Source organism: Halichoeres trimaculatus, unplaced genomic scaffold (assembly GCF_033239565.1).
Source record: "Halichoeres trimaculatus isolate MK-OKI-2021-1 unplaced genomic scaffold, fHalTri1.1 fHalTri1_scaffold_12, whole genome shotgun sequence".
In the NCBI taxonomy this organism is placed as follows: Eukaryota; Metazoa; Chordata; class Actinopteri; order Labriformes; family Labridae; genus Halichoeres; species Halichoeres trimaculatus.
In genome coordinates this window covers 15198660-15222860 of record NW_027437190.1, presented here as the reverse complement: position 1 = coordinate 15222860, position 24201 = coordinate 15198660, and the positions used below count along the sequence as shown (strand labels likewise).

The following is a 24201-nucleotide window of genomic DNA, read 5'->3' as shown; positions in this document are numbered from 1 at the left end:
CCTCCTGCCTCTGGCTCCAGCCTGCCTGTCATTATGATGACTCTGCGGCCTATCAGTGTCGGCCTCAGATTTATCTACCAGTCACTAGACTGTGGCCTCGTCCTGGGCTGAGCCTGGCACCTGTCCATCCATCAGCCTCCAAAACCCCCCTGTGACGTGGTGGACACAGGCACTCTCTCTGCACAGCATTGCACCACCACATGGCAACGCTGTTGTTCACATTGTTAAGTTAGAGACTACATCTAAATAAATGCTGCACAGTGTTTACAGGCACAGAAATGTGCCTCAACAATACAAATCTGCAAAGCCACAGAGACGCTACGTTACTGTTGGAAAGCTTGCAGAGTTTGTTGGGACTTAAGTGTTTTTGGAGAGATATTGTGGGTGGACAACTTTGCTGATGCCAGTGTTTGAATGCTTCTTTAAACAAGTTGAGTAATTACTAAAAAGGAAGCCGAAGGCCATTTAAGCTGCATCTGTTGACACTGCTGTGACACGAATTTCAAGATTAGCCATTTATGTAAGTGAAAAACAAATTGTTCGTGCAGAGAGGAGTGGAGCAGACTGTATATAGGATTGTTTTGCTTGAACGGCTTATTATGCTGATATATCACTGTTGACTGTAATATCCTGGGATCTAGTGCGCCTAGAGCCAAACAATTAAATCACTACAGTGTTATTTGTTGGAGCTCTAGAAACTACAAATATCTTCAAGTATACGTAATATGCCAGTCACATGAAAAAAATCTATCTCAGGAGGTGCTTTGAACTTTCAGGCATGTCGGCATTTGAAAACCGTCATTCATTTCCCCCTGTGACTAGCTCATTAGCTTTGTGTCAGGACAGATGACCAAACCGTTGCATGCATTATTATGCCACTGCACCCTCCATCCCTTGAAGCCTATCTTTTTACCACAGGGGCATGTTGCCATGCTGACATGCTAATGGGATCAGTCATTGATAACAATGAGCTAATGAAAGTCTCACCAGAAAAATAGCCCAGCATTGGATTGTTTTTCTCTTTCTTTCGATGTTGCTCTGCCTTTCCTCTGCGTCCTGTGAGGTATGCAATGTCATCCTCTGAAAATATTTTATTCATGCATCCATTTAGTCCTTTGTATTACCTGAGGGGCTAAAAATTAACTTCTGAAAAAGATTTAAAAGCAGAGGTTGTCTTTCTATTGCAGCAATGTTAAATTTAGCTTTTTAAAGGGGGTGTACAGGAACTGAGTTAATGGGGCTCCATTAGTTCATTCTATTTTAACTTCCTCCTTCTGGGGTATTGAGCGGCAGGACAAAGAGTAGGTCAATGCTGCGGCCGAAACAAGGTGTTAAAAAATCCCAAGAGGGAGGGTCAGATGGATCTGAACACATGGAATTAAAACCGTTCTTGAGCAACAGTTATGGAAATCCAGAGGTCTGCATCCAGTTGCGCTGTCATGATGAGGGACAATGTGTTCTCATCCTGTCTCCGTTCATAATATTGCTCAGGGGACAAAGATAACTTGGATAAAACCCTGAAGGCCTGGATGCTGCGGTGGAATAAACGGGCAGGCTTTTCAGAGAAATGTGAATGCCCTGTAGGCGTTAAATGTAGGCCGGCGGTGGAGAGCCATATGTGCTTTGTCTGGAACTGAAATGTCAGGGAGTTGCACCTGAGCTTCACTGGAAAATATGCTCGGAAGTTGATTCAACATAATCAGATGGAAAATAAATTCTTAATGATGAATGTCCCTGTATACATTATTTTTGGTTCAGCTTTGTTATAGAAAGTATAAATTTAATGCGTTTATTCCTGAAAGCAGATTTAATGGATGCAGTTTTAAGCTTTAAAAGGCTTTCTGTTATTTTTAATGCCTTACTGACACGCCTAATACCTCACACGCCAATTGAAAAGAACACCCTGTCTATTGATCATAATGGATGGTGTTACAAAAAGACCTCTGACCCCATATTGAAGCGCAGCACTTATCAATATTATATTTGCTGTTATGGAAGCCCCAGGCTAATTGTTCTATAGGGGGAAGAGAGTGTCTCTTATAGCTGTGTGATGTGTTCTCCTGGGGGATGGATGGCTGATGAAGTGCTGCTGTGCGCTTAGAGGAGAAGTTTATGGATTTCCAAATCAGCTCCAGCCACAGCCGAGCAGGCGACAAGGTTCAAGCCTCTCTCTCCAAATGTTCGTCAAGTGCATTTTGTTTGCTTTCCAGATCTTCTGCATGTTCCAGATAAAGAACCACGGACATATCAGAGCTGTCTGTCAGCTGCACACACTTAATTCTCCATCAAGAAGTTTAGCACAGATGCAAATTAAAAAAGGGATTTGCAGGTGAATGCTTCCCTGCACTAAACTGCAGCAAAGAAAACACAAGCATCAAAGCTCTCCTCAGAGTCTTTATGTATCTTGAATATAAACCCTCCTTTTGAGTATCATACTGTTTATTTATGATGTGTCAGTCGGTTTAATGCATTTCCCTGCTGCCCTGGGGGCTCCGTGACATGTTCATTTTGCACAACATCAGTGAGGGCTTGCACTTTGACCAGACAGCTAATGGTGATGCATGGCTCATTGGTGAGAAACTTTATTTTCTTTTTTTTTTTCTCCACAGACCGAATGGAGACAGAATTAATCAGGGCCGCGTGGTTATCTTGTTTGTCTGTCTGTGTTAGAGGTCAGAGCCTGACCACATGGTTGATTACATCCTTGACCAACCTTCAGAGCCCCAGGGGTGATCTTACCCTCCCTGTCTTGTGAGCCACACACTCTCACTGAACACACTGTGCAACAAAAGGCTGAGAGTTGGCACGGCAGGTAACAGAGAAACCAAGAAGTTATTTTTTAGTGTTTCACCTGCACACAAACAAAGAAGAAAAACACAAAAAAAGAAAACAAAATCTTTTTGTTCATTTGATTTATTTATTTAAACATTTCTTTGTTATACACTACCAGTAGTTGGTGTAAAGTGGTTTTCCTCAGCTACAGTGTGTGGATCAGTTTCAGGGCATTTTACAAATATGAGAACTCCACATTGTGTTAAAGGACAAATTTGCAATTGTTCTTTCAATTAGTATTGCTGGCAATTAAACCAGAGCTAATCTCTTTTAATGAGCTTCTACTTTCACTCATATGGTCAAGACCTGCACAGCATACTGAGGATTTTCTCCTGTTTTCACCCAGACTGTGGCACACATCACCTCTGTCCGCCTGACAGTGCTTTAAATGGACAGCTGGTGTGACAGAGTCCCTGATGCCTGCAGAGGAAATATTTCTGCTCATCCTGTGTTGATTTAACTTGGAATGAGAATAAAGCAGTGCTTTGCTTATTTCCAAAATTCTCTATGCTTATTAGGACTTGAACTCAGTTCAGTCCACAGCATGGACGGTCAACCTAGCACCACGCAGTTTTGCAAGAATACAGAACTTAGCGTGAGGTTTGGCTGATTAATGCTTCTTTAGCCTTGAGGGGAACTAATCAGGAAAATCTTTTGGTTTGTTGCCTTTAAATGCTTTGTGGAAGTTTCCACATAAGAAGTACAAGGTTAAAACCCCAGCTTTCTAAACTTATGAGTATTTTCAAGGTTAAGTTTTGGGCTTTTTATTTGATTTTTGGATGTCCAGGAGCAATTGATGAGATAACAACAACAGCCTGTGTACATGTGGAAACTGCTGTTTTGATTAAGTCAAACAAGGAACTAATACAAAAACAGCACTCTAGCCCAGAAAAACTTATTTTAAGGAATGTCTCTTTGGTGTAAACATTAATCATATAAGTCTTTTCAAGTTTTAATGCATTTAGTTGACAAGGCATAAACATACACAAACATATCCCTCCCTCTCCTCTTTCTGTCGTGTGTCTGCCTGCCTGCCTCTCTCCTGGGCAAATCTGGCAGTTGATCCTGAACTGCCTGGAGGACAATTCAAAAGGTCAGCACCAGCAGACTGTTGAGAAAATACACCTTTTCTCTCTTCCCCCGGCTCCCTTGGAAAGAAGACAACAGCACTTGCTGACGTGGCCTTATCTTTCACAAACGCTTGAAGGCACGGGCTACTTCGACAAAAGCACCACTTGTATTTCATTTATTTTCTGTTGGAACATCAGTCCTCGGCTGGCCCCCTACTCTCACACTTTCCATTTCATCCCAGGATGTCCCCAGAGGCGTCGGTAATGGTCTGCTAGCCCTGTACTTCAGGGCGATAAAGACCTGCAGAGAAACCAGTCACAGCTCTGGATAAGAATGAGAGGCTAAGACAAAGTTTAGAGGAGGATTTGAGGAAGGGTTGTTTAAAGCTGGGTCAAAGGAAAAGCACCAATAAAAGAGCTGAGTCCTTGGGACCGGGACCACATGGACTATTCTACTATTGTCTATTAACTTTTGTTTTGTTTTTCAATTTTAAAAGAGTGACTCAGGTTGCTTTTAGGTCAGATAAAAAGGATGGAGCACATAAAAAACTGTAACATCAAGTAACACTGGTAGATCATTAACACTTGTAACTTAATGACAGAAGAGATATCATGTGAAATTGATCTTTGGTCAGAGAGGAATACCACAGCCTGAGGGCTGACAGTTTCCAAGAACAGAGCACGTCGATCCTCACCGTCCTCTGCTTTGGATATTTTAAAAGTTGCGGGGAGAGGGAACGTGTGTGATGGATTACGGCAGCGATAATGAAAAATGATATGAAAGAGAGAGAATGAGTATGACAGAGGTGGAGCTGTGAGTGATAGAACTAGTGGGGGTGAAAATAAGATTAGGTTCCCCTCTTCAGGTGGTGTGTCAGCCTCAAGAATGGAAAAGCTGTCAGTCCTTCATGGCCTGATGCAAAGCTGTAGGGCTGTTCTATTGATTGGGCTGAAATAGAGAAGGCTCTAATGCAGCTAACACTGGTGTTTTTACTTGTTTGACACCAGGGTTTGTGTGTAAGTGGACATGTTGTCTGGTACAGTAAATCCAGTTATAACAATGAAAACTGAAATATGACATTTGCGACATGCCAGAGCTTGGTATGCTTGCTGCCTTTGACAGGGCTCTCAAGTTTTGAATGCAGACTAGGGTGACGACCCCCCTCCCCCAATCCACTGCTATTTTAGGATGTGAGCGACAGCCTTAACATATCAGAACAATAAATACTACAAAATAATAAAAAGAAACTCAGCAAATCTTCATCATCAACAACATTTTGTCTTAAAAAGACAAATGTTAAGGTTAAAATTTCTATAGCTATCTCATTTTTAAATTTGTTGATACTAAATCACCTCTGTGTCCTGGACATCCTCTCACAACTTTCACAGCTTTTAGTTTGTTAATAAAAGGTCATAAAAAACCCACTGAGACCATAATCAGGGGCCAGTCGCTATAAATGTGCTTTTTTACAGCTTGGAATTTCAGTATCTTCATTTTTTTTAAATTTATGGACAAGTAATCACCTCTAATGTGTCCTGGACATCCTCTCAGAACTGTCATAGAAAAAAGGCAAACTTTAAAAATCCTCACCCCGGTATGAACATTATGTGATGCAGAATACCTCAGGTTGAATTTATCATTCATTGAGTGACTACAAACAGCAGCTTGAAGATGGAGTTTTCTGTCTGCGTCTTTACTATCACCAGCACGCAGGGCGCGCGCCCAAAGACGTTAAGCGTTTCTGGAGGTATTTAGGTCAGATATTCACACGTACATCGGCTGCACTGTAAAGTGACATTACTGTCACACAACAACAGTAACAGCCACACAGAGTGGATTGTGGCGGCATCAGATGTACTGATGTGCGGGACCACCAGACACGTGTCATATCTATGATTCGTCGTAGCTCATCAGACATTTCATAGTTTCCCTAATGTTTACATGCCAGGAAAAGAGAGATCATAATGATTGTTCACAAGTCCAAGTCAAGTCTGAAGTCTCTCTGTGAATGTTTTTTTCAGAAAAACAATGTGTGGCGGGAGTGTGTGACAAAAGACCCAAAAGAGTGACTGTCACGCTCAATGCGTGACACTGCTTTTATGAAGCCAGCACTGATCATTACCTGAACTCCCCATCCAACTTAACAACAGAGCTTAGCTGCTGTAGCTTGGCTTGCCAGCTTTTTCAAGTTGTGTCTCATTTGGTTGTTTAAAATACTCTGCTCATTAATAATTTGTTGCTTGGTATATTTGCATATCCAAGAATCAAAAATACGACAGAAAGACATGGTAAGGGATGCTCGGAACCGTTGTCATTTCTGACCTTGATTTGTCATAAATTAAGGGCAGATTTTTTTTTATGACGTACTTATTTGATTAGTTGTGTATTAATCTTATAATAATGGAAAGCATAGAACTTATCAGTATTATATAATGGAAATCATTAAAATACAGAGTGTAACGAGAAAAAGGGCTTGGTTAACTGTTAGCTTCAGCGTTTAAAGATGTTGAATCTTTTGGACTGAGAAGGCTGATAAAAAAAAAAGTGGACACAACCCCCAAAAAGAAGATGTTGCATGAGGACAGGGCAAACTTTGTGAACAAATGTTGTTAAAGGCAGATGAAATCTTGACAAAGTTACTTCTTAATCTTGGGATAAAACTGTTTTTCTGCTTTTCTTTTTGTGCATAAGGTCAGCCTCAGCCTCCTCAGGAAAGCACTCGTTGCTTGTCATTGTGATAAGTTGATTAAGTCCGTGTGGGGTCTTATTATTGGGCTGTCCCTGTGTGCGATCTTTCATTAGGAGGGGAACTTGTCTATCCTCTCCACGGGTCTCTTTTCATCGAAGCTGCCTTCATTTGTTTCTTCTTCGCTCCAGGCTATCCTTGTAATATCCTGAAGGTCAGACTTCCTAAAAACACCCAAAAATCAGACATTTAACTGTATTTGTTGTTGCCACTGTGATTGCTAATAAACACTTGTGTCTGATGTTAGTGACAGAGCATTTATGTCTGAGATTGAAAGCACTTATTGCTTTGTGAACAGCGTTTCTACATGATGAGGCAGTTTTACATTTGAGAGCCGATTTTCTCACAGTGAGACATCGAGGAAATGACAGCACTAATGTGCCTTTCAACCGATGACCAAGGCTCCTTCCAGCCCCAGATTTTGCAAAATTTATTTACTTATTTATTTGTGCTGAAGGTTATTTGTGCCAGCTGCAGATGTATTAACACTTGGAGGGACGCTATATCCTAGAAGATTGAAATCCATCCTGACCTTCTGAGAACAGAGCACAGGGCAGAATTAAAGGCTCCTGGTGAAGGGGGGAGCATCAAGGCCGATACGCGAAGTGTGCCAGGGTTTAGACTAGCAGCAGATGCATCACAAGCTTGTCTTTAACCCAAACACGACCACTGGTCTGACTGTTTTCATATATTTTCTCCCTTTTCTTCTTATATCTGGGAACAACAGGATCTGTAAGTACATGTAAAACTGTTAGCAGGGGCATGCCTAGACACTTCTGCAGTGGTGGCATGAAATGTGCACACACATAAGCAAAAAGCATATTTGCCTTGTTTGTCTTGTACCCACTCGTTTTTATGAACATCAAGGTATCTGACTGATGTCTCAATCTTGTGTACGATCTTTAGGTGAAAATTGAAACAAAGAAATGTGCAACCCTTTGAACCAGTTCCATACCTGCCAACATTGGACTTTGACAGATTGGGAGATTGGGAGAGGTGCCTTTCACATTTGAAATGATATGGTACCGATGCTCAGTATCTGGCAATTGGTATTAGAACACAACAGTACTAAATGGTACCAATTTTCAGTACTTTTTTGTGTGTTTATGTGGTAATAAATATTCTTTTGTTTGATAATAAACTCTAAAAGTTTTTCAGGCCCCTTTTTGACGACAACTTTTGATCTGAAAACGCTAAAACGCAGTTAAAAAAATCTGCATTTACACAGAAACGCTGAGGGACTGAAAACGCTGTAGTAAGCATGCCAGGCCTATAGTCGGCGCTATCCACCAAATCCACATCCATCATCTTGTGTATTGGGGAATACTAAGTTCAAAAGTGGAGCAACAGATGCACATTTTGTTGAAAGACATTCAGCAGATACAGTAGATTGAGCAGCACAAGCACAACACAGTAGTCTGTGACGATCGTAATAACCCAATTGTTGGATTGTTGTATGCGGAGTGTGACGTCATCGTTTCCACTGTAAACACTGGCTTGCTGTTTACACTTCAACAATGTCGGCAGCATTTCAGAGAAATCCCACTCTGGAGGCCGTTTTCAAAAGTTTGCAGTTTAGGTCAGCTGAAACGCTGTTTCCGTGTAAATGCAAGACTGAAATGCAACAAAACTTTTGTGTTTCACCCTAAAAACATTGTCTTGTAAATGGCCCCTCAATTTTACATATTTATGTAAACTTGCTATGCTGTGTTCATGTCCAGTATAAAAATTGCCCACTCTTCCACTTCCTCACAGTCACAAGGATGTGTTTAAGTATCAAAACACTGTACAATCTGATTTTACTTAAATCTATAGTCTGTACTACAGACAGGATTTAATCAGTACCTATAAAAATACCTAATTTGGTGCCCATCCTTAGTAGGAGACCCCCCCTGCTTGCCTCAACATTTTGTCATGAATCTGACACAGTACTAATAAACAAGCCTTTTAATTGATTTCAACATGAAAAATCAGGAGAGAATCAGGAGAAATTACAAATGGGGAGTTCATCAGTCGAAAGAGTTAAAAAGCAGGAGATTCCTGTAAAAACTGGTAGTGTTGGCAGGTAAACAATTCTTTAGTGACTCAGCAAAAACATGTGCTTCCAAGCAACAATTTACTGGTCCCGAAATATTTCCTTTTAAAATGCAAAAATTGGTTTGAGGTGCCTGTTGCAACACAGCAAAAATATCTGAGCCCTGCCTCTGACGAGGCAAAAAGCCAGTGATACCTCATGATTTCCCTGGAAGGAGGTTTAAGAACCAGAAAACAACCTGCCTCTCTGTTTCCTTCAATTTATTCCCATCATGTCCTATCTGACATTAATGTGTCTTAATCCAAGTGTCTTTGTGCCCTCATGTAAAAAATGAATGCTGCACAGCCCATCTCTGTTTGTCATCCTCCTTTCTCCCCTCAGATAGTGTCACCTCCAGCCTGTGACCAGGTTGTAGTCCAGCGGTGCTCCGTATGAATTATGATGTGCTGGATCAGTCCTAATCTTGTTATGGATGTTCTTTTGCCCTTGAGGTGGGGGGCACATCAATAGATGGGTGGAACTTTATCTGATTTCACGGCGCTTTGGAGTATAATTCATGAAAGATGCTGTCTTTTGTGTGTGGGGGTCATGCTTGGTAGCACTAAACACTACAGTTTGATCTGATTACTTCTTATTTGTTTTCCAGCATTAACCTTTATAATGAGAATGTGAACGAGGCGGGTTATTTACATGAAAACAGAAAGGAAAATCAATTAGAATATCAGAAGATAAGAAGAGATAACAAAGGTAATTAAACAAAAGCTCAGAACACAGAGGCAGACGTGATCTACACTTTAAAAATGACAGCAGATTAATACAAGAAATCCTTCAATTAAAAGTGAGGTTAAAATTCATCTTGAAAGATGATTCTGGTTTCCTCATAGCCTGAGGTTTTCATGTTTTCTCGACTACTGAAAGAGTCACTTTGAAATCTGTTTGTTTGTTGGGTTATGAACTGAAAACTTAGCATTAATCCAATTTTTATTTATTTGTATTAAGGTTTGTATTCTCTGTAGGAATCATGTCAGCTCCATCAACCAGCAAACGGTAGGGACAACATGAAAGGTTACAAAAAGAGGCTTCTACCGTTCTGTTTAACCACTGAAAAAAGCCGCAGATGGTTATTTAGCAGATTGCAAACTCAAGTGGCAGTGAACCGACCTCAGTTTGCAGAACAAAGATGCTGTCAGAAGTTTCCTGCCTGACAAACACATGAAAGCTAGAGTGCAGATGACATACTGAAGGTTACAGTCAAAGTGTGCAATCATCAAGTTGTTTAATATAAAAGCTGCCTGCTTCCAGTCCAGGGGTGCTTTTAAGATAGCGCCAAGGACTTCTGTGTGAGGCAGAATGAAGCCATTCCTTTGTGTGGTTGAGGCTTTGACCTCTTCTTTACTTCTCAAAAGTAACAAGTTCTTCATGTTCCCTGCATCTTCTGAAAGTGTGGTCCAATCTCAAACTAAAATGGTGGAATGGTTAGCTTTAATGGTGACATTAAAGTTGCACGCTGCAGAATCAGGAACCTAAGCACGTGTGTTTATATTGTCAAGATTCTTAAAACACAGATAAGGTCTCTGTTGAAAGTAAATGAGGAAATTTTTCATACTACATTGGCATTTTTTAACTTGTTTAAGCAATTGAAATCTTAGCTCTTTTTAATACCTGGAAGAAGTCATGTTTCTGGAATTGTTATGTGAATGTAGCTCATATTACTATATTATACACTTCTCAAACCACAAACTTCATCACGCCTCCGCTCTGGTAACAACTACCTCCTTCTGCCCCCCAGGACTAAACTGTGTACAATGGGTGATCGGGCATTTAGCTCAGCCGCTCCTCGCTTGTGGAATGCCCTCCCTGAACACCTGAGGGCTCCACAAACAACAGACTCTTTTAAGAAGGGCCTAAAAACCTTTCTTTTTAAAAAAGCTTTCACTGAAGGCATTTAACCTCTTTGTAATCTTGTTGTTTTTAACCTTGTTTTATTGTCGCACTTTGAGATCGCTTTGATGAAAAGTGCTCTACAAATAAAATTTATTATTATTATTATTATTAAGTCTAACAGGACAACTTGTATCAGAAATAAGTCTAAAAAAATGCTTGATTTATCTTGACTTTTTTTAGTTTTGTCTGCCTCCTCTGGCAGTGAGAGTAAAGCCTTAAAATTCTTTTAAATCCAGACATATATTTAGAAAATACTTCTGTTGTCTTTTTATTCTTCATCCAGAGGAAATGCTTTAAATATTGTGCAAACACAAACATAATGCTAGATGATTAACACGACATATTGATAGAGCTTTAAAAGCACATTAGTTATTTGTGTTGCTAAACAACCACTATCTTCTCATTTTAAGATGTAATCTGTCTTCTGATCACTGAGTATCTTTTTATCTAGGGCATCAGAAATTTTTCTTGGATGCTTCATGTGTTTCTACCAAAAGCTCCACCGCCGTCTACCAAAATACAGCAATGTATCTGCTACCTTCTTGGCAAAGCAGTCATCACTACTGGTGTGCCAACGTGGGAATGTGGCCACAGTCTGAAGAATTCAAACCTGTCGAACACCTTGAAATGTTGATATATTTAACTGGCTGGGATTATTTGAAGGATTAGCAATTTCTTAACCTGCTTGGCTAGAGGTTTAAAGGTATCAGCATGTGGAAGTGGAGGGGTACACTCGTGCTTTAACATCACAAACATCTCTTTACTTGGCAGAATTTGATGTTTTAACTTGTTTCATTGTAGTGATATGGCAAAACAAACAAACATTAGGACTGATGTTGTGCCAGAACAAACAGTATGAAGACTTGGACCCTGGATTTTTTGCTATTTTGGTGTGTGATTTCATTAAATGAAGGCCCCATATCCCTTTTAGTCTAACTCACACGTGTGTTTAGATCCTTTTGTCTTCACACTATGTAATTCATTTACATTTATTCATTATTATTCCTTATTAAAGAAGATGACTTCACTTATCTTCAGTTTGAATCTCAAAGGAGGTGAGAGGCCAGCACCCCGACTGCTTCATATGTCCCCACATCACATTATAGTAAACTGCAAAGTCAACAGAAAGGTGTTAATAATGTCTATATATAAAAAAGGGGGCACACTTCCAGGATATAACCGGCAGTGAGGACAGTCCTGCTGCCACACTTCAGCCCTTTGCTTTTATTTTATGAGTCCCTTGTGGGCCTGCAGGGTGCAGGAGAGGAGATGGATCCTGAAAGATCTAATTAAGCAGAGCGAAATGAGAGTGCCGAGATCTCGAGCCCAGTTGGAGACACAAATCAGAGGCTGTTGACAGTCAGCTGCAGGGCAATGGGGCTTTGTAGGAAAGGCCGTACTCTTGCCTGCAGATAACGACCATCTCTACCTCTCTGTGGTCCTCGGTTTAACTTTCTTTATAGCTCGGGGCCAGAGGTTGTGAATCTCAATCTCATTATGTAAAACATCAGTCTGTGAATCCAGACGTTCTGTCTTATTTGCACTTTAAGAGGTAATTAGTGTTTCTCAGTAGCTGGGCGGTGCTGGCAAGAAGCAGATGACTCCATCAGGTGTTTTTAGTCTGTGGAGTTAAGGATAAGGTGACTTTTTGTGGCTGAGAATACACAAGGGATCTGTGTGCATAACTTCAAAAAGCTTTGATGAAATGTTGTTTCAGACAGTGTTACAAAATTAAGTTGTGTTTTCTTTGTAAAGCTAATTCAGAGTTGCAGCCTGTGTGGGATGGAGGGATTTTTTTTATGTCTGGCAATCCAGCATTCACATGTATTACATCTGAGTGCAGAATAAATGTCTTCAGGACACCTGGCGCCATGTCTGCCACTGTCTGCTCTCCTGGGCTTATTCCTGACGGAGAACAGAAAGACCTTGGAGTACAAAGACAACAGGCTTGATTATGTGAGTACACAGGAAGGTCTCCCAACATTGCTGTGCTAATCACGTTAGCGGGCGCAGACTCGAGGCAGGACAGATGCTAGGCAAAGGGCAATGGGGTTATGTTATCCTGATTAGAGGAGGCTTCAGGGGGTTTGTGAATCTCGTTTCCTACCTCTGCGTCACCTTGCAGTGGGAAAACTGCCGCTGGTTCTTTGTTTCTCGCTCAGGCTGTCGGCTTTTTCTTCCAGCTCTCACTTGTTCCTTGCATCTCTCTCCAGCATTCACCAGAAGTAGTTCCTCAGCCAGCACCGATTTGTGTCTTTTTATTCCACAGGGCACATTTCTTTTCTTGTTATCAACCGCCCACATACAGCTCTGAGTTGTGGGAGAATACTTTCATTTTTATTCTTGTAGTTTCACCCTGCTAAAAGTGGTTAAAAGAGGATTTGTCCCTTTGTGACATGTTTGCCTTGGTTCATTTGAGCCTGTATAACTGAAATCCCTCAGTGAGGCATATACAAACGGCCGGCATTTATCCATGAATCAACACAACTAATGAAAACTGCACTGCAGACATATTTCAAGTCATCTTGGCATCAGGAACATTTTCATATGTACAGAGAGCTTTCATTTTCTAAAACAAAGAAACTTTGAGATCCATTGGTTATAAATACACAGATATGAAAGAAACCAGAACAAAATAGCTACATGCTCTTTCTCCCTCTAGCTTTGCAGATAGTGCATGTGTCCTTGGTGGCTTTAATTTCCAATTTAAAATGATTCAATGCTGCGGGCATTTTGCTGCTTGTTAACTTTTAAAATTCATGCTTCACTGCTATAACTTGTGGATGTGTTTTTAATGCATATACGACAGCTGGCGCAGAGGGAACGCTGTCATTTTAAATACACCAAAAAATTACAATGCATTTGAGGCAGAAAATAGCTCATACCTACCAGTTAAGTTAGACTTAGATTGACTTCAAATCAAATCATTCAAACTTTTAATGACTTTTAAATTCTTATTCACACCATGAATCTTTTACAAGAGCCTGTCCTGGTATTCAGAAAACAGTCACATAGGAAGATGTCAGCATGGTCGTGTTTAAATAACAAGTTGATGAATTTCTTCCTTTTCCAGGATCCTATATGTTGGTGAACTCCTCCCAGCATGCCGTGGGTCACCGTGCTCAGCTGCTGCTGCAGACCCTGAGTGAAAATGACACTCACTGTGTCCAGTTCAGCTACTTCCTGTACAGTCGGGATGGCCACAGTCCAGGGGCCCTGAGGGCGTACGTGCGAGTGAACGGAGGTCCGCTTGGCAGTCCGGTGTGGAACACTTCGGGGTCTCACGCCAAACAGTGGCACCAGGTGGAGCTGGCTGTCAGCACTTTCTGGCCCAATGAATACCAGGTATGTACTTAGAATGATGCATTATGTTTTAATGAGGAATAATACTCCTCTGACACTGATGAGTCAAATGTTGAAGAGTTTCTTGTCAAAGAACTGTAGACCTATAGACCAACATCTTCAGCAGCTGAGAGATGTAACAATATTAAGCTTTGTTGATCACAATTTATTCAGACCTCGAGCTGAATCTGGTGTTAATTACCTGCATTTACAATTTAATTAGCCTCGATTCCCCCATGAATGTACCTGATATTAGAGCTGGAAGGCCTAAACTGGGGCTCCAGTGGGCATGCATGGTAAATATTCCACCCCACTGAGACCCGCGCTCACAGCATTTAGCCATCCCCCTCAATTAGCATAGCATGTCATTACCTACTTACAGTGAATGAGGACTGACTGGCATTCAAATAGGCACCTGGTGTGCTGTGGTCTGTAGATGGCACAGTCAGGTGAGTGTGATAGATATCCTTCAATTAATCCAATTTCTTTTTTTTCTGCAACTCTGCAGAGCTGTCAAAAAGCAATTAAGTTGAGTGGTGTGCATTTTATTAAGAACTGTCAGTCCTCCAGGTTTAATTAAAACCTGTTCAGCCCAGCTAGATCTGACCTTCACTGTGTAAATAATAGTCCTTCGTACAAACAGGAGGCTACATGTGGGGTGACAGTGTTGTACAACTATTTCATAAAAGCATGGTAAGCTATAAAGCTATGAAAGAAGCACATGTCCTTTTGTATGTTTTTTTCTTCTGACTAAATGGACTGCAGAGCTAAAATCATACCTGTTATGTGTCCAGCATGTAAAGAGAAGGATGATATTTGTGTAATTCAGTAAGTCTGGGGAGTCAGTCTGTTTCATAGTTTGGGAGCCTCCAGTTTGTGGCTAATGCTAGGGATTAAACTCTACCTTCTTGACTCTCTCCAGGTTTATTGTGAGCAAGGCTACGGCTGTTTTTAAAACCATCTACTAAACTTGAAGTACCTCCTGATTTGGAAAAATAAGTATGTCGTATGTGAAAACGCAAAATCTGCTGTATGCTAGAAACACCCAGATATCCTACTGTTAAAAAAAAAATTCAGCATACATCGGGCCAGTCTACCTTGTACATGGTTTCCCACAGATTCTTCGTTTTACATGTTTTTAATACACTCAGTTTCAAGTGCATTATCGCCACCTGCTGTGTTAACAGTAGGTGGTGACACTTAAATAATGAATTTTAGCCTCTTACATTTGTGAATATTTTTATTCCTATTTTTACTGTTAAGTAACCTCACAGGTAACTGTTAGGGATGCACGATATTATCGGCACAATATCGGCAGATTTGAAAATTTCTGCTGATAGGCACAGCCGATAAGGTGCTATTCAGTTAGGATTATTATTATTTTCCATCTGAAAAATAAGCTCCTTAAATAAAATGTAGCACTTCATTTATTTGCACTGCAGAGCTCTGTGTCTGTCACCAGGTTGTTACAGTAGCTCTAAAATAATCAAATGCAACTTGGTTATGTTTAAAAATGCATTGTACATTTAAAGTTCATGTGATCTAAAGAAATTATTTTTCTGTATTTCAATACTGAATGTCTTGAGTTTGAAAAAATAATACATTTCTTATTTATGGTAAAATCAAATGTTTTTTGTCTTGTTTTATGTGTGTTTCTTAAACAAAGAAGACCGTCACAATAAGAGTAACATATAAATGCCAGTACAGGATAGACTTAGCTTTCTTTACAGTGAAAAAAACAAACAAACTTGTGATTATCGGTATCGGTATCGGCCAAAAGGGGTTTCGATATATCGGCATGTCGGATATCGGCAAAAACCAATATCGTGCATCCCTAGTAACTGTTCATTTATATAAAAATGACCAAAGCATAAACCACTTACTACTTTCTTCAAACCATGCGTTAATGCTATGGAAGTGTTTGTGCGATCAGCTTTACTTTACAAAAGCAGTATGCAGAACATCTGTGAGCAGTATGTAGGAGCTGGGTTCGATAACAGCCTTAGTCACTCTCTCCAAGATGAGACTCCCTGTTATTAGGCTTTTATCATCCCTTTGAAAAGCTGTGAGTGTGCCATGTTTTATACAGTCTATGGCAACAAGGCTGTGGTGGTGCAGCAGCAGTTGACTTCTGTGGTTTTTCCAACTCAGTTTACAAAATGACTGTGAGCGCTACCAATTAGCACCACTGGGTACAGCCCCTCACAAACACACTTGCATGGACTCCTGCCAGTGAAACTGTTCATCAGCTCAGTTTTTCACAAATTACTCATGGCACTTTCAGTGAGAATCATTACTTTTACACTACCCTTATTAAATGTTTTAAATAGCTGTTGCTCTCACATTGAATGTTGAACAGTGAATGTGCTGAAAACGGTCGAGTGTCTCGCTAAGGACTGCTTCAAAGCCGATGGGGGTAGTGAGAGCTAAACTGTGATCTCTGTGTTATGAAACAGACCCCAAACCAAACTCTGCCCTATCCCATCACCGCATCAGGAAAGAGAAGTCACGAATGCTATAATGCCATGTTTCATCCTGCCTCTTCTTTCTCTGTCAAGTGTTACAACAGAGACTGAATCTGCCAATGTGCTCATCTGATCTCCCTGTGCCCCATCTCTTCAAAAGGGATTGTGTACTTTTTGTGTATCAGCGTCCTGTATAAATCCCAGGAAATAGTGAATGCTAGGTGAGGCAGGATGTGCTGTGTGATATTTTTTTGAAAAGAAGAATAAGTGTGAATACGAGTAATACGTGTGAGGGAAGGAGGACAGTTGGAAAAAAGGCGAACACTGAAAAACGCAGAGACATCAAAGCTTGTCATGGGAAGGTTTAGACCTCACATGATCCTGCTCTAATTTTACATGGCTGAAGATGTAGTGCTCAGTTTATTGGATTAAGTTTGGTCACTGGGGCTCAGTAATTTAAATCTCAGTTATCAGAAATTCACATTGTATTTTTTAAGGTTTACCTAAACCATTTGACTTGTGTGCCATTGTTTTTTGAAAGCAACATTGGATTAGATCACTCAGGACTTCATCCAGATTTATTACAATAACCAAATCAGGATGACCCAAATGGGACTACATATGAAAATGTCGGCTGTTAGCTCTGTAACAGGTAGGGCAGCCAGCAAGCAAAGGCTCAGTAGTAGTTGAATTCACGTTATTGTTTGAGGACTAATTTGACCTTTCATATGGAGATAATGTTACACAAAGTGCTCTTCCTACATAAAATGAATGATAAAAACGATATGACCCCTCAGTACTGACCCTAAGTCCCCTATGACCATGCCCCTTAATTAAGACGGTACACTGAGGGGAATTTACTTGAAATGCATTGTGGCTGCTAACAGTACCAAGAATTGCACATCATTTCCCCTTGTAATATGCACTGTTGGGGTCTAATTCATAAAGCAATGTGCACCAGTGATGTTCAGGCACAAAAACATCCACAAAGTCCTGCATCTCTGAGAAGTTTGCTTCAGTTTTCTATGGTGTTATGACTGAGATGAGCTGCTACTTCTTTGTGCACTATCGTCCTGATGATGCCAGTTTCCATCATCACACTGAACAGTGTTGTGCGAGAACTAGTAAAAATAAATGCACTTAAATTTTCATGAACGGTGAACTGAACCACTCAGTTTATAACTCAGATACAGGAACATGGGCGTAGTTCAGTCCTGGGGCGGTGCGGGTGCCGCTCACAATCTGAGAGGTGCCGAGAGATGCTGAGCACTGTGTTAAATGGCAACAGAAGTCAAATCTACAGCGGCACTCTCTGAGCATTGAGCGTGGCTCATTCTGCTGACAGTTCACACAGTATGGTAACGGTTTTTGAACTGAATATGTGTGTGGTGCTGTAATAGCATACAGAGATTCATTTATTTGGCAGTTGGCTTGAGGGATAGGGATTAGAGCAAAGATGGCTCTACTGTAAAAGTGAACTTGTAGTGTAATAATGAACTAGAACAACTGTGGTTTTTTTTTTGATCATGAACCAGGTTCAGAATAAAAAAAAAAATGTACTAAAGCTAGTTTGTTTTAATTAGTGTGAACTGAACTCTGAGCTAGCTCACTTTTTTGTGAGCTTGATGAAGATTGTGGACTCAACTCATGACAGACATGACAAATGTCACAGTTTACATCCAGATTTGTCTTGTGTCATGTACTGGGCTGTGCATCATGTAACCCCTGATCATTTCAAAAAAATGTAGTGTTAAGTAATATTACCAGACTAGGTTATCTCAGGGAAGAATTTATGGATGCTGCAATATGTATTAACCACCTTCTTATATGGTTACAATTTTTATGAAGTTTTCTTTCAAATTTCAGACTGAAGTCACTTCTGCACAAAATTCAAATAACCCCTATATTTTAGGTTGAATGTATCCCATAACAAAAAAAAAAGATTTCTAAACAAACAAAAAAAAAATCATCCAAAAGTTTGATCCACATCAAAACAAAAACAGTACTTTGTCTTTTTCCTTACTCTTTTTGACAACTTACTTTCACGGTTTATGGCCTCAAACTTGTAGTTTCGAAGCAACCTATCTGGTTGCAGTATGCAAGGCATAAAAACAGCCCTCCTCCTCCTCTTCTTTGCTTTCTGTGGCTTTTCACATTTGATTTATTTTAGTCAGCCAAGCTTGTGCCTTTTCCCCAGTACAAAGCAAACTGCCCCGCTCAAAGTCACATATAGCATGGCTTACATTGTTAATCCCTCTGCAGCCAAAAACCTCATCACTGTGGAATGACACGGGCTCTCGCTTTGCAGCACGTCGCTGCTTTTTGTCACACAGACAAAAAAAGAAAGGGGGAAAGGGGTGTGAGGCTGAATGTTTCTTTAATGTCATCTCTATGCTTGTTGTCCTCACTTGTTAACCGACAGGTATGGGTCTACTTCAGCTCTCTTTTCTCGCAGTGAGATTTAAATCTTGAAAAAAAATCACCAGGTGTCTCTCATTTAACTTGAAATACTAAAGGGTTTCGGTTGTATGAGCTCCACAGCAAGTTCAATTCAATCACTTTGGATTTGAAGTGATAGGCTGGCACATGCACCCTGTCACTGAACCAGCAAACCTCCTTTGAAACCTCCTTTGAAGCAGCGGAGGAGAATAGGTGCTTCTTATCATTGTCTCTCGAGTAAAAGAAATCCCAGGATCATTCATTTTGGAGATGGTTTTTCTATCCACAGGTTTCTTCCACCTTATTAGATTTCAGGTCATATTGAGCTCCCATTTCCTCGCCTGCACTACTGCACGAGGATACAAAATGTCAGCGTAGCCTTTTGCAGTACACATACACAGATGTAAGAGATAAATCTCAAGGTTGCTCGTCTCCAGAATCAGATGCAGGCTGCAGTAAAATACTGTTTACACGACACACGGTCTTTGTTTTGTGCCTGAAAAAAACATTGTTTGGAAAGTTAATTAAAACAGTGAAATCTGTTCTTTAATCAGAGCCAAAAATGAGGAAAAATTAATATTCTGAACACTTAAATCTCCTCATTATAATTTTTTTTCACCTGCCTGGTGATATGAAAAATTACAGTCTTGGTTTCTTACAGCTTGAGTACTTATCATAATTTTATCATTCGTGTAGGACTTTCTCCAAACACATCCATACTGCGATATATTGGTGTTAATCATGATCAGGGCTATTCTCCGATCAGTTTGCACTTTATATTAATGTCAGCTCTGACAAGCATTTACACACACACACACACACACACACACACACACACACACACACACACACACACACACACACACACACACACACACACACACACACATACTTGCACGCACGCACACACACAACTTCCCCGTATTACAGTTGGGAGATTGGGTTTTGGAGTTCGATGGATTTCGGGCAAGAAATCCAGCAGTGTAAGATCACCTTGACATGTCTTGATTGAAGATGTCGTGTGTGTTTTTGTGTGTGTGTGTGTGTAGTGTGTGTAGTGTACTTTGCCATATTTCTCTCTGCCTCCTATTGGTAGAAGTGTTTGCAGTACCAGGAGAACCTTGTTATCAAATATTAAAGATGTTATCCAGCCCTCCAAGACTAACAACCAGAGTCGAGACGTGTCCCACTCCTCTCTTTACCATCTCTGGCTTTTTTCTCTCACTTAGTCTCCCTTCAAATGTCAGATTCTTCTTTTTACCTTCCTGCTCATGTGCTGCATTACTTTTCCATGTGTCAGTTTTCACACATGCCTAGTTTGGAAATATTCTAGTATTGCGAAATGAAACACTAACAGGTATGTCTAGATTTCTTCAGCTTGTCTCTTCAGTGTAATTGTTTCTCATGCACATACATGCAAATCATGTGACAGCTTGGCTCAAGGAAGACTTTTTACTGTAATAGTTTATTCAAATGTCAACTGATGTGAAAACAGAGCCTTGGAAATGTTAATTAGTAAAACTGTTTCACATAGAAGGATGACTTTTCTATCATTCCATACAGTATTCATCAGTAGGAAGAATTCTTTTTTTATCCCGTCTTAGGTGGAATCATAAACAAACTTTTTTTTCTTAGATTAGGTTTAGGTTAGGGATAGGTTTAGGTTAGGGTTAGCATTAGTAGGGTTAGATATTTTATTGAAGCTTTTGTTTAATATAAAGAAAACATGTTTACTTTGTGTTTTGAAGGAGCTGACCAATGCCAGTCTTAACAGTTTCCTCTGAGCAGTTTCTTCAGAACAGAATGAAAAGGGTTTTGTCTCAAATCAGCCAGGAATGTGGCAAATCCCATAATCACTAAAATAGTTTGTAGCCTCAATTAAGTCCCTCCCAGTTGTTTTAACACACACCTTAAAGTGATACTCCGGGATGGAACAAGTTCTCATCGTGTCTCTTCGTTCTGGCAGACTACCTGCGTTTGTTTATATCTGGCACGCCACATGTGCAGACTGATACACTAAGTGGCGAGCGCCTTGTACACAGCTGTGGCTCTGCAGCGGTGGTGGCGCTGTTTTACGACACGATGAGAACTAGAGCCTTATTTAGCGGTGTTTTTGTGTGACAGTAATGCACTGAAAATTCTCTAAATAAAGCATGAATGCAGACCGCTAACCGATTTTTTCGGTGGGAGTCCGTTTATTTGTGTTTTTGGTCAAGTAAAAAATGGCCCCGTCTGAGTGCAGAGGAAACCGGCAGAGGAGCAGGGAGGGGGTGTTTGGTGTGAGCGCTCTGGGCTTCTGCTGCACAATATCACTGCTGTAGGGGTAATTTCTGCCCTAAACCTTGTGATAGGACCCAACTTGTTCCATCCCGGAGTATCACTTTAATCAAACCTCATGCTTCTTTAAATAGTATTGGGCTGGTTATAATGGACTGGAACTGATACTGATGACCAACAATAGCTAATCAGACTTTCAGTGACAAGCTCAACATTTTCTATATGTGTATCTTTGGTGTCCATAAAAACCTGCTGCAGGGTGGGTTCACTGCAAGAATTAAAAACTAAACAAGCGTTTTTGTAATATTTTTACTAAAAGTTTTATTAGACTTAGAAAATTTGACTGACAAGTCTAACAAAAGGCCTTCTTAAGATTTACAAACCAAAATAGAAGTCTGACTGACTTGTTTGTAATAAGTAAAAACAATCTGCCAGTGTATTAAAAAAAACATTATTCATAAGTGTTTTCTCAAAACTTATTTCAAGAAACTGACAAGCACATGTTTCAAATCTTGTTGGCAGTTTTCTTTTTATTCTGGCTTGTGAAATCTCAAAATCAGATATTTTGCTGAACCTCTCTGGTGAATGGGACTCACATTAAATCTCTTTGGACATTTTTTTTATTGGCATAAAACAAAAACTGTCGCTCGGGTTCAGGTTTTTGTTGAAATTACTCAGAACAATTATTCATTATTCATTGGACATCTGACAGGATGAGAATGTTGGTCTGAAGAAACTGTTTGCACATATATAGGAGAAATTAGCCAAGAGAAAGAAAATGTGTTTTTCGACCACAGGAGGCACCAAGATCAAACCACAAACCAAATGTTTGTCACCAGGGCTTTTGTAATTATGTCTGTAAAGTGTCTTGTTTGTTTTATCATCAAACACTTTTAGTTTCAGAGTTTTCTGTGGGGTTATTCGTTAGACCGGATTCAATCTTGAAGTCAAGAGGGTACTCTTTTAATGGCACATGCTAGCACAAGAGGGCAGTCTGTTTGCAATATGCCAATTAACAAAGAAAAGAGGAGGGTGATGAAGAGCTTACAGGTCTTGTTGCCAAGCTGAGCTTGAACTAAGCAACCTTCAGCTACTACAGGCTATCCTGCAAGTTCAGACCAGAGGCTCGTTGAATTTCAGTAGTATTTAAGACTTTAGGATGAGATTCTTTGGCTCATCTTCAGTAAGGATCCTGTTCTGTCAGCCTGGGTCAGACTGAGAACACTCTTATTTACCTGAAAAGCTGACTCACTTAAAGAAAAATTAATGACATAGTTTCATGCTGAACAGGAAACACTGTTTTATGCACATGATGCTTGACCTTTTCACCCAGACAAGCTGAGTCATAAATTTCCCCAAAAGGCCATCTTGTTTACTTATTAGACCCATTTTGTTTAAAAAAAAAACAAAACAACCAACATATTTGAAGCTGCTGGCACATCAAAGACTTGTAAATGAGGATAATCATGTCTCAGCTTTGTCTGATAATATCTCAAATTTTTCCCGCTGCTGCCTGCTAGGAGTCCTGTGAGCTGAGCCCGTGGCTAGAGAACAGGACTTTCTTGCTATAGGACGACATATATTCCTCACATTTCCACTGTATTTCAGAAGCAGGCTGTTATCCTCTGACATTTTCCACCTGAACAGATTTACTTCACCATGTGACCTTTTTGTCTGTGAATACTTATGGAGTTATTTATCTATGACTGCGTGTAATGGTGAGTGAAAGCCCTCTGTGCCTAATGGTGTCTCCCGCCTGGAAGAGGAAAAGGTAGAAGCTGCTTTATAGAGCCAGATAAATTGTCTCTTGATTTGTATACATTACAATAGCCCCTAAAAGCCACTTTTACAAGGTAATGTAATATGTCCTCCTAATGTGCATTTTATACCAGTCATAAATCACTGCACGTCACACTTTTATATATATTTTCAGGAGATGATTCCTGCATTTTAAACTCAAGGAAGCAAAGCAGCCATTCATTAGAATAAAGTTTGGGCAGATGGAAAGTTTCATTGGGAAAGTGGCTTTCAATAAAAATCCTGGGAAGGTTGTTTATTGAAATAAATGCTCTGGATCCCGCTCTCTTAATAACCTCCTACCCTAATGGCTAAGAAGACTGTGGATTAACCAGTAATCAATCTCTTATTGAGCGCTCCAGAGCAGCAAGGAGGAATAACACCTTCAATCAGGCTTTCACAGACCGTTTTTTTTGTCCTCCTCCTTGTATACCATTAAATCTAATGAGTGTTTCTGGCTAATTTTGATGTTAGCTTAACCACAGTGTGCTTACCCTGCTCATTCTGAGCTGTCGGAGGATAGTGTGATGTAATTACTGAACATTGCATGTGTATGAAAGAGAGCACCAGGAGAGGGAGGAAGAATATAGAGAGATAAAAGATGGACAGCAACAGATATAAAAAGAGACAAAGAAAATCTAAGTGAGTGAAATGAGAGGGAAGTATCCTGTGCAGGCTTCAAAGAAAAGAAACCACTTGAAATAGGGCAGAAGAGTGGGAATGATGCAAACAGGAAATGTTCGTATCCTTCCAAAAAACAAAAACAACAGTGGCATCTTCCAGCTTCATTTCCAACAGTGTCTGGGAATAATAAACAGGAAACCTGGCTCTGGCAGAAGCGGATTAGCCTCAGTGTTTCTTCCGTACAGACAGAGCAGGGTCACTCTCCAATATGAGACCCAACAGCCTGAACCTCTCCGCCTGCTTTTCCTTTTGAACTTCCCTCCCCACTCAACCTCTCCTTCTGTCTGCTCCAGGCCTCCCCTCTCTTCTTTCACCACACCTGGCTTTCTGTCAGGAGTTTTTCAGCTGACCCCAATCTCCTCACATCCCATCATGAAGTGTCGACGTAGGTGCCTTTAGGGGTGGTGCATGGCGAGGGTGCTTGTCACACCAATTGTTGCTGTAATCACTCGTCTTCCTCTCCAAGTCTGGGTGGGTGGACTATCTCTGTCCTGCTGACTGTGGAGGGCTGGATTTTAAGCCAGAGGTCAGGAGATACTGTTGTTACTCTGATATTAGTTTCTATGACA

At 40.4% G+C, this 24201-nt stretch overlaps 1 protein-coding gene across 4 annotated transcripts in view; it reads left to right on the top strand.

The window, feature by feature from the left end:
• ptprub (protein tyrosine phosphatase receptor type Ub) overlaps positions 1-24201 on the top strand; it is a 187840-nt gene that overhangs the window by 83738 nt on the left and 79901 nt on the right. For all 4 annotated transcript variants that reach the window (XM_074682957.1, XM_074682956.1, XM_074682955.1 and 1 more), the window contains exon 3: positions 13702-13973. In XM_074682957.1, the coding sequence (XP_074539058.1) occupies positions 13702-13973 (272 nt within the window). The remainder of the gene's footprint in view (positions 1-13701; positions 13974-24201) is intronic.